This window comes from Malaclemys terrapin, chromosome 4, assembly GCF_027887155.1.
Source record: "Malaclemys terrapin pileata isolate rMalTer1 chromosome 4, rMalTer1.hap1, whole genome shotgun sequence".
NCBI classification, from domain to species: domain Eukaryota; kingdom Metazoa; phylum Chordata; order Testudines; family Emydidae; genus Malaclemys; species Malaclemys terrapin.
The window spans coordinates 138,072,253-138,088,827 of NC_071508.1; the positions used below are offsets into that span (position 1 = coordinate 138,072,253).

A 16,575-nucleotide genomic window follows, 5' to 3' on the forward strand; every position below is an offset into this window, starting at 1 on the left:
GAAAAAAATGGGCTTGTTATTTGTTTTTATTTAACTTTTTGTTATGTATATAAAACAAAAAACCCTCAACGCTGCATGTTTTCCTGCTTGTTTTGAGTCTATAAGATGCTATGCTGACTTTATAATGAGTGAAATGATTATACCAAGAGAGTGAAAGTGGAGCAATTCAGAGGAGATGGAATTTTTAGTCATACAGTTAAAAAGTTAAAATGTTGTGTTTGTTAACAACTCTTTAACTTCAACGCCTAAGCAACATATTGGAGAAAGAATGTCTTTGTTAAAGATGGAACACCTCATTTCAGTTAAATCAGCTAAAAACATCCCTCTTCTGTGAACCCTAACAAGATCTTCATCAAAAATAGGGAAGATGAAAGTTAACATTCCTGTTATTTTTAAGGTAAAGAACTAAGCAGAAAAACATCCATAAAAGCCAGACTTTCTGGCCTTCATTATACATCATAAAGAAGCAAAAACAGGCACTAGTATAATTTTTAAAGTCCCCTGAAGGTCACCTTTAACAACAGGAGAAAATAAACACGAAACAAATGAGGCTAGCAACAAAGGAGTGGGGCTCTGAAAGTCTTAAAAATTACAATAGTTCTAGGTCCTAATGGATGTGTCTGTGCAGAAAGAGTAGTCTAATCATTAATCAAAACCAAATTTTCTGATTGCCTTATACACAGGCCAGTTGGGTGCTCCTGTTCACATTCTTATAATACAAGGGAATATTCAATTCAACTGAAAGGCAACACATTTAAAACTAATAAAAGGAAATTATTTTTTACACATTACATAATCAATCTATGGAACTCATTGCCTCAAAGTATCACTGAGGCCAAAAGTTTAGTGCCACTCAGGAAACCTTTAGACATTTATATTGATAAGAAGAAGATCTACAGTTATACTACATGAGATATATTTTTAGTAAGGAATATAAGCTTTCATCCTTCAAGTCATAAACCAGACACTAAATGACAGAAGTTAAGAAGAAACTTCCCCTATCTGATGGTTATTCCATAACTAACTATTATGGCCTTGTCTACACTGAAGTTTTCTTACCTCTTATTTTTAAAAAGGACAAGTGTAAACCACAATTCTGTGCAATAAAGTGAACAATGCCATGTCTACACTAGCAAGCGCCCTTACTATTATGGGCTCTTCTCCCACAGTAAGGTACTACTGGACATGAGGAAGGTTGGCAGAATCAGGTTCTAATGAATTCAGAATAGTTTGGCTAATCTAATAAGATATATTATTGTTTAAAATATTCTCTGTCATGGAATATTTCTCTCCAAAGCAAAAAATTATTCAGTACTCTACCAAATATATAGCTGGCTTCAAATCAGATATTGTTCAACTTTAAACTCAGATTCCTATTGCACTTTAAACTATTAACTTTAAGAGCTTCTCTATCCAGATATCCGTGACAGTGTTGCACTATTAACCAAGCAAAAGATTCTGGTTTGGGTTCATAATTCAACCTAAAGTTACTTTTTGCCTGATTAGGGTCACATTTAAATTAAAAAACAAACAGCTCTGGTAACTTAAGTTGTTAATGTTCAGTTCAACATTCCCATTAACATAAAACCTCCAAATTACAGTAAATACTCACGAACTATTGGGAATTTTGAAAATTTACTCACAGAGGTCACTCAAATAAAGACAAACAAAAGAAAACTGGGCTGACTTTCTGCAATATTATGGGTAGGCATAATCTATGTGCTTTAGCGAGAACTTGTTGAGGTTCTTTGAATCTTTTCATCAGGACAGATTCACTAAAAACTGCATCTGCTTCCAGATCATAATTTTATTTAGGAGTTTATTGTGGGTTTCCACAATGCATCAATCAAGATAAGTTTTAATGAAACTGTCCCTTTAAAAAAAGAAATCAGCAATTTGTTTTGTGCAAAAAGTGAATGCCTTTGAAGTCCTTTCAGTTTTTTGGATACAAGTCATTTCAATCTGAAAAATCACAGATCATCTATTTGTTTATAAGAAATAAAAATATGACCTTGAAATCATGAATTAGATTCCTAAGATGATAAAGGCTGTAGCCATCCTGACTCTTCACAGCAGCTATGAAGTTATTTGTACAAGTAAGAAAATTCGTGAGATTCTGTTGAGAAACCCTGAAGTGCTGCCACTGCTTCACAAGTCCATCAATATCTTTCTTCCTCTGCCGAACCATCCGGATAACACTCTGCCACTGCTCCTTCAGCAATGTGAGTTTGGAAATAAACTCGGTTCTGAAGAGGACAGAGATTGGACTGTTAATACAGAATGTCATCTTCACCTTGAAAGCACATTAAAATACAAAACGGAACACCATAAGCACAAGACTTCTCTGTATATCAAAACTTCTGTGTGACCGAAAACTATAAAATGATACAAGAACAAACACGAGAGTTTCTCCTGCTATGGCACAACAGCATATGGTACAGCTAGACCCAGAAGCAAGTTGTTCCAAATGCATTCTTGAACGGAAGTCAATACTGGCAGCAACTGCACTGCAAAATAGAGCTGTACTTGAGCAACGCTAGAACAGCCTCCTGTCACCATTATACTCTAGTGCAGGTGGAGCCTTAGAGCCTGTCTGCATTACAAAGAAATCTGGGTAGTGCTGAACCCCTTCAAACCAGTTTCTGGTTTCTACCATGCGATATAATATGCTTTTGCCTGCTCCACATTAACATGCTGAAGGGTTTTCAGCCCATGCTAGTAAAAATGGGTTCAGCTAGCATACCTTTTGAATAGTTCAGATGACGCCTTAGAGAAAAAAGTGGAAGGGAAAAGGTAAATCACTTGCAATGTTACTGCTACGATGGAGGATGGGGTTCACATAAACCACAGTATGTATTAGTGATTCTTAGAGATGTTCCATGAGTTCATACTCTGGCCAATAAACAATTCATCTCTCCATTACCCAAATTAGGTTCAGGTTGGGTTTACAAAAATTAGCCAAGTATCAGAGGGGTAGCCGTGTTAGTCTGAATCTGTAAAAAGCAACAGAGGGTCCTGTGGCACCTTTGAGACTAACAGAAGTATTGGGAGCATAAGCTTTCTTGCATCTGAAGAAGTGAGGTTCTTACCCACGAAAGCTTATGCTCCCAATACTTCTGTTAGTCTCAAAGGTGCCACAGGACCCTCTGTTGCTTTTTAAAAATTAGCCAGAAGACCATGTTCTCTTGTGAACATGGAGACTCAGCAGGCTCCGTTGCTAGGTGTCCTTCTTAAGTGATCTCTCACCCTGTTGCAGCACGAGTACTCATGGAGGAAAAGAGGATTGAGTCCTTTACATATGGCAATCATAGAATCATCATAGAATCATAGAATATCAGGGTTGGAAGGGACTTCAGGAGGTCATCTAGTCCAACCCCCTGCTCAAAGCAGGACCAATCCCCAACTAAATCAATCATTTTACCTACCACCACAGTATAGCCACGTCAGCTGTAAACACAGCAACTCTTTAACAGTGCAGAACAGTTAGGGCAGGAAGTGAAGGATATCTTATCCCAGGAGAAACTACAAGGGGATTTTTAGTTTTTTGGTAGGCAGAATGTAGTTATTACCCAAAGGGAAACTTGGCCAGGACACCGGTGGTCACACCCCTACTTTTGCAAGATGTACCACAGGCTCTAATGAACACACATGGTTTTGACTTGGGTTTTAAAAGTCTCTTTTAATGGACAGTTGAGGGTGGTTCATGACTCAGAGGGAAGCCTGTCACCTCTTGAATCACCGATACTACTTTGTGTAAGACCCAGGAATATGTGCAGGAATTTAAATTTGACTGCTTTTGGAGGGACACATTAAACACACACATATTATACACATTAAACCATATCAACACATGCACATACATCATAGGTAAGGATACATTTAAGTCATGAGTATTTTTAGTAAAAATCATGGACAGGTCACGGGCAGTAAAGAAAAATTCACGGCCCGTGACCTGTCCATGACTTTTACTATATACCCCTATCTAAAACTTGGGTGGGGGGGGCCACGAGTGCTTGGAGAAGGGGGGTGGTCCCGGGGCGGTGGTGGCCCAGGACCCCCGCTAGTGCTGGGTGGGGAGGCCAGGCAGCAGCGCACAGCCCAGGACACTGGGGGAGATGGTTGGCAGGCTCCCTACCTGGCTCCACGTGTCTCTGCATCTCCTAGGAAGAGGGGAGGCCACAGGGGCTCCACACGTTGCTCCCGCCACAACTGCCAGCTCCACAGCTCCCATTGGCCAGGAACCGCAGCCAATGGGAGCTGTGGGGGCGGCACCTGCGGGCGCAGGCAGAGCCCCCTGGCCGCTCTGCCTAGGAGCTGCAGGGACATGCCGGTGGGAGCTGGGGAGTCCCCCACCCTGAGGTAAGCGGAATCCGTGACTTCCATGACAGACCCGCAGCCTTAATCATAGGCATAGAAATAAATGGCCATACACTCACCATTTCAATGAAAATCTATGCACCGTGGAGCCATCTGAATTAATGTATCTACAAGTACTTGGCTGAGGTGGGGTTACAGAGCTCTTCTGTTCCTGGGGCTGTGGCGGGGCTGCAGGAGTTCTGTGCCCCGGCCAACTATTGGTGGGGGCGTGCCCATGCTTGCCCGTCCCCCACTTGCGCATGTCCCAGGTAAGAACTAAGGGGAAAAAAAATCTATTTTTTTTTACCTTTTTTCTGCTTCTCCTGTTTCCAGCAAAAGTAATGCTTTTGATACGACAGAATTAAAAATCTGTTGATTTACAGAAATCTCCGCTTGCAGCATCTGCAAACATTGCAAAAATAAGAACAATATTAGTTCAGTAACTGATGGGCATTTAAAAACAAACTTTACAATGGTTTGACTGCACACAGAATTATTCTGGAATAGCTATGCTTGAGCAGCTCGATATTTAGTGAATAAGGAGCAGAATATGGCCCACATGCCCTGAGGAGTACAAGATTTACATAAAGTAGTAAATGTTTAGTATAATGTTTGTGGAATTAGATGCACAACTACTAATTATAAAAAAGCCTGGGTGACATCCTGTCTCTGTGTGTCTAACTTGCAATACATGGTATTTAGTATTTGCAGATACAGATTTTGTGATTTATTTCAGCTGGGACAAGAAGCCTCCTCTCAGCCTTGCCCCAGTGTAATGTTCCCAAGGTGTAATGTATTATTGACACTTTGAGTGGATTCCATTTATATATTGCACAGACTGCTGCTGTTCTATAATACCACCCACAGTATCTCTTTGCAAAGATATGGTTTTCAAGATTTTTTTTAAAATCCAGTTTAAATTTGCAGCATTATTACCTCATATATTCTCTGTTGTTCCTGAAGCTTTTCAAATCTGCCACCAATATTCACTTTTAAACCCTCTTTCATCTTTTCTAGAAATTGTACCCAGTTTTCACATTTCTGAAGAAATTTCTTTTCATCCGATTGAATTCCCTCAAATTCACTGTTAAAAGAAATAACACAGGAACAAGTCTATTGTTGTATATTTTCCAGTTATAACTGTTTATGCTCTAACAAAGGGGGCAGACTGGTAGCACTATGGGCCCTAATCAGGATGAGGTCCCATTGTGCTAGTCTCGACATAAAACACGTGCTAACACGTGTGCCTTTGTGCTCCAAACAACTTAAAATATTAAAAAAACAACAACCAACCAAACAAAAAAACGGTGGAATATTTTTAAGTTAGTTTAAAATGGAGGAATTATTTTTGACAAGCCTCTTGGAAATCTGGGAACCAGCTCATGGAAAATATTTTAATCTGCTTTTAATTGTCCTCATGCACACTGAAACAGTTGGGGGAATTATTGTGCTTTTTTGACCTGCAATGCTCCAGGGCTGTTGCTGTCTTCTGAGCCCACTGTCGATTCAGGCTCTGTAGTTTCTTCACAGTGAAATCACTGAGTGGTAGCCTAAAGCTCACTTCATTCAGATTCTCGATGTCAGGAGACATTGCAGTGAGCTCCAACATGTGACTCTGCAAATAATGGAACAAGATAACTGACATAAATATCACCTTTTTTCCATGTCTAGAAAATATAAGTCTTTTCTGTGATGTTTGACAACACAATATAAACAATGCCTTATGTTCAGGTTTAAAGGGTCATGGATGAAAAAGGTGAATTTTAAGAAGCATAGTTAGTTCATATTGGGCTATATCATCCCTCCATGTACTATTCCAGTAGAGAGGACTGAAAACAAGAGAGTTTTCACTTTCAAGTATCAGAGGGGTAGCTGTGTTAGTCTGGATCTGTAAAAAGCAACAGAGTCCTGTGACACCTTTAAGACTAACAGATGTATTGGAGCATAAGCTTTCGTGGATGACTTTTCACTTTCAGTTTCCTTTGCACTATTCTTGGGGAAAAAGTCAGACACACCTTCTGAATCCTCATTCATGAAAGTAGTAAAGGGTTATGCATAGCGTATTTTGTAGTATCCATGAGTAGCAGGACTTAAACTTCATACAGAAGTTTGAGGAGGGGGAATTACGCCAACCCCAGATCCAGCAGGTTTCCCTTTTCTCTTTTACAATTCTGCCTGCAATCCATGTTTTGATTCCTTTTTAAAAGTAACTCATTATGTTTTATGTTGCTCTGTGGAGTCAGTTATTCTGATGTAACGCTCTTCAGATAAAGTATTCCATTGCATTTCTGATTGCCTTAGAATTTTTTTAATGATGAAGAACCATCTTCTGCTAGCAATTAAAATTACTCAGGCTGCTACTTTACTTTATTCATTTCTTTTTCACTAGGAGGGTGGTGAAGCACTGGAATAGGTTACTAGGGAGGTGGTGGAATCTCCTTCCTTAGAGGTTTTTAAAGTCAGGCTTGATGAAGCCCTGGCTGGGATGATTTAGTTGGGGACTGGTCCTGCTTTGAGCAGGGGGTTGGACTAGATGACCTCCTGAGGTCCCTTCCAACCCTGATATTCTATGATACAGTCTTAAATTACTATTTTTTTCAAGGCGACTCCTACCTTATTCCCTGCATAGGATGGACCTGCTCTGGGTATCCATCAGGCTAATTTAGTAAAGGAAACTGTTGTCTGTAGGACCTCTGCTTTTTTGTTGCAGAAGTTGGAGGTGTGTAGTAAATGAGGCAGGAGACTGCAGGAAGAGAAAGGAGGGTCTCATTGTTAAGGCAGCTGAATAGACAACTGGATTCTATCTCTGCTTCTGCCACAGTGTTCTGCACTAAATGAGTTAGGGACCTTGTGGAAAAAAAATAGTGATCAGGAAATTCAAGACTGTATCATAATGGATATGCATGTGGGGGCCAAATTCAAGTTGCATAGGCATTTCTAGCATTTCCTAACTTTTGAGTGCTTGACTTTGCCACCTTAATAATGTTCTTTTAACATTGTTTTTGTGCATGTAACATTTATGATAATTAAGCTACAGGAAGTACCTATGGTGCTACATGAATAAGTATCCTACAGACTCTCTTACATATGCATAATTTATATCCTTATAGTCATAAAAGCTGGATGTACCATGAGTAATTCTGAGTCGTCTTCTTTTCCCTGTAGATACAGCTTATCCAAAACTTCTATAGGTGTCTTCATTTGAGCTTCCACTGTGTCCAGACAATTATTGAAATCGATCAGTTGTAAAAGGTTGAACTAGGATGAGAGATTATTTTTATTATAATCAGCTTTAATACATCTATTCAATATGAGCAAGAGAATAATAAACAGCATCTTTAGGAAAACAAACAGCTGCTACATTAGAGTAACTGGTGTATTTGTAGTTAATATTTATGTCTATATTTAAACCATGCTTATTTATATTCTCTCTCTAGATTTTATCATTCAAATATGTCCTTGCATTTTTAGAGTAAATATTTAGCCTTGATTTCTTGTTATTGGCTTCATAGTTCTAGAAATTAATGGCTGTTTTTCCACAGCACAATAAGTTTCTTTGACTACGAAAAAACAAGGAAACTGAAATGAAAATGAAGAAAACGCTTCATTACATATAGAGGCACCACTGTCCGCTGTCAGGGTGAGAAATAACTAATTGGGGAGGAGAGGTGGTGTTGTGGTTAAAGCCCTGTAATGGCTTTTTTTTTTTTTTAACTTGGGAAACCTGGGCTTGTTTATCAGCTCTGCTTCAGACATATAGAAGGTGGTAAAGTTTCGACTTACAGAGTTTCCTCCCAATTTTTCAATTGAGGAGAAGTAGGATTTAACCCAACATACAGACATGTGGCAAGGAGTTGAGCCTCCAAATCCTGTGAATTGTGGGAGATCCACATGGATCTAGGAGAAAAGGGCAGACATGCTGTGCAGAGACCTGCTACCAAGGACTTCATGATTTAGGATGAAATTATGGAGCCACAGCACAGCAGGAAATTCATGAAAATGGTTCTGCTCCTTTATCAGTCACATGGAGAGTTTGGTCCCATTTGCTCTTATAGATAGGGCTGTGGGCATTACTTGGGCTCTAGTAGCTCCCAGTTGGCTCCATCTGAGGGGAAGAAATACGGGACTGGGTCTGGGATCCCACCGTTTTTTTGAGGGAGGAGGTTAGGATGACTGGGGGACTTTTCTCTTCCCTCCCCATTTCCAGGGTTGAGGGAACTGTGCCAGGAAGGGGTCTGGTGTCACCCTCTGCCTGAGAGCTCTCAAATTACACTTGTGTAAGGAATGAATGACAAGAATGACAAAGGAAATCACTTGTGGTAAGACCACAAAATTACACAAGAGAAAACGACTACACAACTAGAAATGAAATAAAACTATATTACACTACAGGTAAAGCTTACACATGATATCAAGAATCAGAGACATCATCTCCAGGGAACAACCTGAGTTTCCAAGCATTGGACTGGGATGATGCATGGAGACATTAAGATCCATCCATATTACAAATTAACAGGCCTGCATACCAGTGTGTGACAGAGCAGGGTGTGTGCGGAAGCAGAAAACAATTGAAACTGAGTGAACACAGCATAGCAGGCACACGATGAAAGTGTAACCCACCTGTTTCCCCAGGACTTTATTTCTCTTTCATAACTCAGCTGATGCTATCATTCAGATTTCACCGAGTTCTAATTCAAACCGAACTTCAGTTCAGGAACTACATGATTTTGTTGAAGAATAAAACTGTACTGAGAGCAAATTTACTATATAAGGAAGTACCTCAAATTCATCCGATTTCATCTGCAACGTCTTTTCCAAATAAGCTATCCTTTTGAGAGGATGCAACTTCTCTGAGAGAACTGCTTGTGTAGCTGCATTAACTTGTTGTGCTATCTGGTCTGTCAACTCAGAAACCTGGAGAAAGCTTCCCTTTATGGTTTGAAGGCCTTGTTGCAGTATCTAAAGATCAAAAAAATAAATCAGATCTGTGTTCCTGTGTCTCTTTTATTGCTATAACTAAGCTCCTTCTGTTGATCTGCATTGGAAGCCAAATTCAGCCATAGACTAAGAGAGTATCTTTCATTGACTTTAATGGGAGCGACAAGCACTTACTCCAGGGCGGAATTTGATGATAAGTCTATTAACAGTGATGGGAGAGACAAAACCATAGATGTTACTGAAGGTCGGCCTTCCAGTTACCCAGAAATTTAGGCTGATTTTTTAAAGGTGCTGAAGGGAGTTAGGCATCCAACTCCCCGTGAGCTCTCTTCAGCTCCTTTAAAAATTCCCAGCCTTCAAGGTTCAGTGGGATAACATTGCCCAGTAATAATTTCAGGCACTTGGATACTAATGTTATGAAGAAGATTAGAGAGATAAATTGGAGAGAATATCCATCCTCTCTAGAATGGCTTTATACAGTGATAATAATATCCTGCTAACTGCTATGCTGAACAGCTCTGCCAGCACTTTGGAACCATTTTGATTGATTGAGAGCTTTTTTTCCCCCTCCACCAACAATACTATAAATTTCAGTTCTAAATGTTATGAACAATGAAGGGAGTAGCTGGTACTTCTACAACCTACTGTTTGTAGTTCCTTTTATGTGGAGAGAGACTTACAGAATATCATCCTGGAATGGGTAATTCTCTGCCACGTTCACTTAATACTAAACATGAAAATCCCTGGGCTTTTTTCCCACTGAAATCTATATTTCAGTGGGGAATGAGTACAGAAATGTTTCTTCTGATTAATTACAAAAGTAAGGACAGACTTCCCTGAAAGGTAGAATATGCTTCTGGGCATATTGACACTGTCTTTGGCATGGATCAGACTGTAAGCACTTCAGTTGTTATAAAATATATAATAAAGGTCAATCATGTTTGGTTCAATGATTGCTACAAAATAGCCAGATTCTCAGATTCCCTATGTTACCTTCATAGAATATTGTCACTGCAAGGGATGGAAATCTGGCATAAACTGCCAGCCAGGGATACCTCTTACATTTGGGAATCACTGGAGGGGATTAAGCAAGAGTAGCTGGCTCTATGCCAGTTGCTCCTGGCACCCCACCTCTGGCATAGGAGACATGTCCAGAGCAAACTGCACCCTGGTGGTGCTCCCCAGGGGACCACTGCAGACAATACAGTTTAGAGAAGCCTTGCTGCTGCTCTAACTTATGCTGAGGCTAAACTGGTCACGGGCTGCCCACAGAATTGGAGAGTGCAAGAGATGAAGTCAGGTCACCCCCTTCCCTTCTTTGCATCCTGTGCTTGGCCTGACCTGAGCACCTGGCCCAATGTAATTAAAGAAAATGAAAAAGGACGGATTACAAAAGAGAAGTCAGGCCCTGATTTCCATTGTCAGGATTTTTAAATAAGTCCAGCCTTGCATAAGGCAGCGAGAGCACTTTTATGTACCTTCACATGCTGTATCTTCTGCTTCAGGACTTCCACCATGTTGTCTTCAGGTAAGTGAGCTCCCAAGAGCTGATGACACTGATCTTCGTGTTGTTCTAACCTCAATGCTGCCTCAGTGTATAACCCATCATACGACTCCCAAAGCAGTAACAAAGCTTGTGCTCTCTGTAGCTCATCAGTGACTTCTTCATTTGCCAGAGTCCATCTGCAATATACAAGAATATAACACAGGTTATTGATTTGGGTTTTGCCCTTACACTTGAGGACATGCACAGACCAGACTCTGATCTCTTTTGAAGATTCTCAGTGGAATTTCTCTGGATTTATACCAGGACATCTGAGATCAGTCTTGCCACGTGTAATGTCCATACTGCATTGCATGTTTACTATGTTGCTGCTTTTTCTGTTGGTTTGTTTTTTGGTCTACCACCCAGACCCACAATAAAAGAATATGTTAAAGTCGACTGGCTCTAGTTCACCAAGATATTTAAGCACATGCCTAACTTTAAGCTTGTGAGTATTCACAATGAAGTCAATAGAAACATCCACATACCTAAAGCTATGTGCATGCTCAGTATCTTGTAGAATCGGGGGCTTTTATTACCAACATCTATTTTGTGTCTTTTTTTAGGCGTACCTTGTATGTGCCTCCTTGCATTTATGTTCAATAATCTCTGCAAATGAGGAACAACAGTATTTCTTGAGGTTAGCAGCAGAAGCCTGGAGCTTGGCCCAGCTTTCTTCACTCTTCTCTGTTTTGTCTTGAAGAGACTGTGAAAAATGAGTCACAACAATTAGATGTGGAGACGAATGAGCCACAATTCATTGAGCTAAAATGTAGTTTTCTTTAGAGACTAGCAGATCTATAGTAGTGATACTGTAGCAACATTTATGGCAAAGACAAGTTTTGTGAAAGAAATTAAAAATGTAACAATAATATACTTGCTGCTACAAATTAAAGAACTGAAGAATAAATTGTGGCCCAATACTGTAATACATAATTTTAGAAGCATCTCTTTACACAGGTATTGGTCTAGTGGGACTCCTCTTGTGAATAAGTGCTACTCAAAGCAAGAAAGTGTTGAAGAATTAGGCCTTTGACTGGCAAATATGGAAAAATAACTGGTTTGAAATTCTGTATTAAATATCAACAGAAAAATATCAAGTGACTTTTTTAAGAAGTTTCACTTATTTAGTTCAAACTATTCATTCTAAATTGCAATTAATTTTTCCTTTGGTGTTACTTGTTCCCAGTCCAACCAGAGAGCAGATGTACTTTGAAATTCTTATTTTAGATCGGAAATAATAAAGAAAGGTTAAATATCAATAACTAGAGTCCTCTGAATACTTGAGGTTTGCTTCCCTGTTACCCCGCACCTTGTTTATTCATTGTAAAGAGAGCACAGAGCAAGCACAAAACACTACCATTCTGATTTGGTCATATTTTGCACTTGGTCTGCACTGGTGTGAACAACAACATGAGGTGTAGGGCAATGAAGAATTAGGCCTTATCTACATACAATCTTGCATTTGTTTAATTAATCTGGTAGATACCTGAAAGTGCCTTATTTCAGTTTAGTTTACGCCAGTTCCTAACTTAAGCTAAATCCAAATAAGCCTGATTTAAACTGAAATAAGAGCATCTACACTGCTTTTGGCACTGGTTTAAGTAAACTGGTTTACATTCAGACCTTTAGTTAAACTGGTGCGACTCTGCTAGTAGAGCAGCCCATGGGCCCATTATCTCTGCAGGTAGAAAGAATGCCACTGACTCCCACGGGCTTTGGGTTAGGTCCATCGTGAGGCTCTAAAGAAGCAGTTTCCTGAAGGGAAACTTACTGGTTTTTTAATTAATCTTTTCCCAAGTTTGCACTAATACATCTACTTTGTCTTTGGTAGATTTACCTGTAGAGTCTTCACCTGGCCTTTCAAAGCTTCCAGCGATATTACAGAAGGTTTGCATTGTTCTAGGCAATACAGAGAGCTAATTATCATCAGGTTAACTTCTTCATAGGCTTCGTCATAAATTATCCATTGCTGTAATACTGACTGCATTGAGGTTTTTAACTGTGCTACCTGTAAACAAACAATCATTGCTGAGAAAAAGGATTTCTCCTTCTTAACATTTACCTACAAAATGTATTAATGAAGCTATTTCATAGGTAATTTTGAAATAAAAACTGACTTCAGTACTTCAGCTCAATGCATGCTGGATGACAATCCACAACAATTTCACAAATGAAGTATCAGGATAAGCTTGAAATACAAATTTAATTGGATACCAAGGCAATGCTGATTTGGCAGCCAGACTAAGTGAAAATGTGCAGAAACAATGCACGGCTGTTATTCTTTGCTGCCAATATCAGAATACCCGCTAACAGATAAAGTACTGTGGCTCCTGAAGGCCTTAATCTCCTTAAGAAATACACAATTTGAGATGGAAATTTAGTTCCAGTTTAGTCAAAATTTAACAGAAATTATTTGGGGGTAGTTCAAGCTTCTAATAAAATACCATTGTGTTCTAGAGAGCTACATTCTCTTGTATGCCATTGTGCTGTAACAATGCAGATGAAACAGAACCACAGCCTTGTATTCACATTCAACAACTGCTGGAGGAACTTCAGGACTCACTAGATACATGAGCTGTGCAATGATTGAGGTGGCAGACTTTGGCTCAATCCCATTACCCGTTGCCTAGTGTACTTGGACAGCAAGCCCAGACAGAGAGACATGTACCTGAGCCAGTGTGCAGAGGTAGGGATAATTTACCCTAGCAGCAAATTATTGCCACCACAGGGGATGCATGGGAGGTGCCTCTGAGCAGTGTTGGAGTCAGAGTCCTACCTGAGACTGTCCCAGCAGTGGTGCAATTAGTGCACCACCCCTTGCTGAGGACCATGAAGTCACAATCTAGCCCCAATTAGGCCAACCTGCTAGAAGGAAAAAAGCAGTATATAAAGTAGAACCTCAGAGTTACGAACACCAGAGTTATGAACTGACAGTCAACCACACACCTCATCTGGAACTGGAAGTACGCAATCAAGCAGCAGCAGAGACCCAAAAAAAAGCAAATACTGTCCAGTACTGTGTTAAATGATGTAAACTACTAAAAAAAATAAAGGGAAAGCAGCATTTTTCTGCTGCACAGTAAAGTTTCAAAGCTGTACTAAGTCAATGTTCAGTTGTAAACTTTTGAAAGAACAGCCATAATGTTTTGTTCAGCGTTACGAACATTTCAGAGTTACGAACAACCTCCATTCCTGAAGTGTTCATAACTCTGAGGTTCTACTGTCTGTTACATACAAAAAAACACATTAAAAGAACATTAGGGTGGCAAAGTTAAGCAATTAAACGTTAGGAAATGTCAAAATGAAGGTTGTTCACAGAAGCAGGGAGTAGCAATTGCACAGAAAGTCCTGCTCAGCCCCTGTAGCTCTTGACAGGAGCATGTTCAGTACAGATGGAAATGTCAGAGAATTTCACTGCTAAACTCTAAGAAGTCTCCACTGAGCACATTTGAATGGAGATTTTTCAAATTCTTATAACTGGGTCAAATTAGAGCTTTTACTGCAAAAAAATAAAAAAATAAAAATAAAAAGGCACTTCTCTGGCACCGTGGCGACCTCCCATTGCTGAATTTCAAATCCCTGTTCCAAAACATTGGTGTACTAGGGCTTCTCAACAAAACAGTTGGAAGAATGTTTTTAACATGAACAAAACAATGTATTTTCTCTAATCTCATTCTGAGAAACAGCTGAACCATTTCTGCTGAAGCTTAAGAACATTTTAAAAAATCAGCCTGTAGCAGACACCTGATGTGGAAGACTTCAGTCAAAATGGTTAAAATTTGGCAACGTTACCTACTGGAAAGCATTGGGCAACCTTAACTTTATCTGAATTACTTATAGTATTATATATTATACGATGGATTGTAAACAGAAAGCTGTATTTATCATACACATATCATTGACATTGCTGGGGTTAATGGGCCTAAGTTATGGAGCGCCATTGAGGAGGGAAAGGGAATCCATAGGAGCATGAGTGGAGCAACTGGGAACTATAAGGGATTTGCCTAGAATTAAAAAAAGCAGTGTGAGTGGAGGAGGGAGAACCCAGTGCTGGGAAGATGAAAAAGGTTTAGCTGAGAATGGAGAGTCTCTATCAGGACTCTACCAGAGAGAAGGAACAAATAGGAATAGTAAGGGCCCAAGTGGATCCACTTAGAAAATTTGAGGTTTTCAATCAAATCCTTTAAGCTACCAGAAAAAGGTCGATACTTTTAAAAAAATTTGCAAAAGGAGATAAATTTTTTCTTATTTGACTCCAAAGCAGGTTGATCTTTTTTCCAAACTTGGCATACAGGTTCTCCTTTGGCATGAGAATAAGCATGATAGTTTTTGGGCCAAAAGGAGATTTCTTGCCAAAGTTATACGGAGCAAAAAGAAGTAGAAAAAACATTTACCTACCTTTCATAACTGTTGTTGTTTGAGATGTGTTGCTCATGTCCATTCCGTTTTAGGTGTGTGCGCATCCATATGCATAGTCGTCTGAGATTTTTGCCTTGGCGGTATCTGTAGGGACAGCTGTGGCGCCCCCTTGAGTGCTGCGCTCATGCGTCAGGATATCAGGTGCTACCGGCCCTATGCCCTCTCGGTTCCTTCTTGCCGGCAACTCCGATAGAGGGGTAGGAGGGCAGGTAACGGAATGGACATGAGCAACACATCTCGAAAAACAGTTACAAAAGGTAGATAACTGTTTTTTCTTCAAGTGCTTGCTCAATTCCATTCTAGGTGACTCACAAGCAGTATCAATGAAGCTGGGCTTGGAGTTCACAGTTTAGCGGCTTGCAGCACTGCTCTACCGAAGCCAGCACTGTTCCAGGCCAGCTGGGTAAGTGCATAATGGGACGTGAACGTGTGGACGCACGACCAGGTGGCCTCTCTACAGATGTCCTGGATAGGCGCTTGGGCTAGGAAAGCCGCTGAAGAGGCTTTCATCCTGGTTGAGTGGACGGTGACAATTGCCGGAGGTGGCACCTGTGCCTGACCGTAGCAGCAGCGAATGCAGGCAGTGATCCAAGAAGAAATTCTTTGAGCAGACACTGGATGACCTTTCATCTTGTCAGCCATTGTGACGAACAATTGCGTTGACTTGTGGAATGGCTTGGTCCTTTCGATGTAGAAGGCTAGCGCCCTCCTGACATCTAGGGAATGCAGCCTATGCTCCTCCTCCGACTTACGCAGTTTTGGAAAAAAGACAGGTAAGTAAATGTCCTGGCCTGAATGAAACTGTGAGACCACCTTGGGCAGGAAAGCCAGGTGAGGTAGCAGCTGGACCTTGTCTTTGTAAAAAACCATATAGGGCAGATCCAAGGTAAGTGCCCTAATCTCAGAGACCCGGCGGGCAGATGTTTATTGCAACCAAGAATGTGACCCTCCAGAACAGGAGAAAAGCAGGAAGCCAGAGGCTCGAAGCGGCGTCCCGTAAGTTACAACAGCACTAGATTCAGGTCTCACAGCGGGACAGGTTTCCTGATGTGAGGGGAGAAGCACTCGAGGCCCTTAAGGAACTGGGCAGTCATGTCCTGGCTGAAAACCAGCCTACCCTCGAGCGGCGGATGGAAGGCCAAGATAGTGGTCAAGTTGGCCTTGAGAGATGAAAGGGACAGGCTTTGGAGTTTGAGATGCAGAAGGTAGTCCAGGATTGATTGCAGCGAGGCCCGCTCGGTCCAAATGCCTTTATCCGAGGTCCAACAAGCAAATCGTTTCCATTTGGCCAGGAAGGTCGCTCTGGTGGAGAGCTG

The 16,575-nt window shown here is 40.6% G+C and overlaps 1 protein-coding gene across 8 annotated transcripts in view; it reads right to left on the reverse strand.

Moving 5' to 3' along the window:
- Positions 1–16,575, reverse strand: part of SYNE2 (spectrin repeat containing nuclear envelope protein 2) — a 262,085-nt gene that overhangs the window by 57,055 nt on the left and 188,455 nt on the right. For all 8 annotated transcript variants that reach the window (XM_054026012.1, XM_054026015.1, XM_054026014.1 and 5 more), the window contains 9 exons: positions 12,678–12,848; positions 11,410–11,543; positions 10,773–10,977; positions 9,136–9,315; positions 7,486–7,614; positions 5,817–5,971; positions 5,293–5,440; positions 4,664–4,758; positions 2,012–2,246 (listed from right to left, as the gene is read on the reverse strand). In XM_054026012.1, the coding sequence (XP_053881987.1) occupies positions 2,012–2,246; positions 4,664–4,758; positions 5,293–5,440; positions 5,817–5,971; positions 7,486–7,614; positions 9,136–9,315; positions 10,773–10,977; positions 11,410–11,543; positions 12,678–12,848 (1,452 nt within the window). The remainder of the gene's footprint in view (positions 1–2,011; positions 2,247–4,663; positions 4,759–5,292; positions 5,441–5,816; positions 5,972–7,485; positions 7,615–9,135; positions 9,316–10,772; positions 10,978–11,409; positions 11,544–12,677; positions 12,849–16,575) is intronic.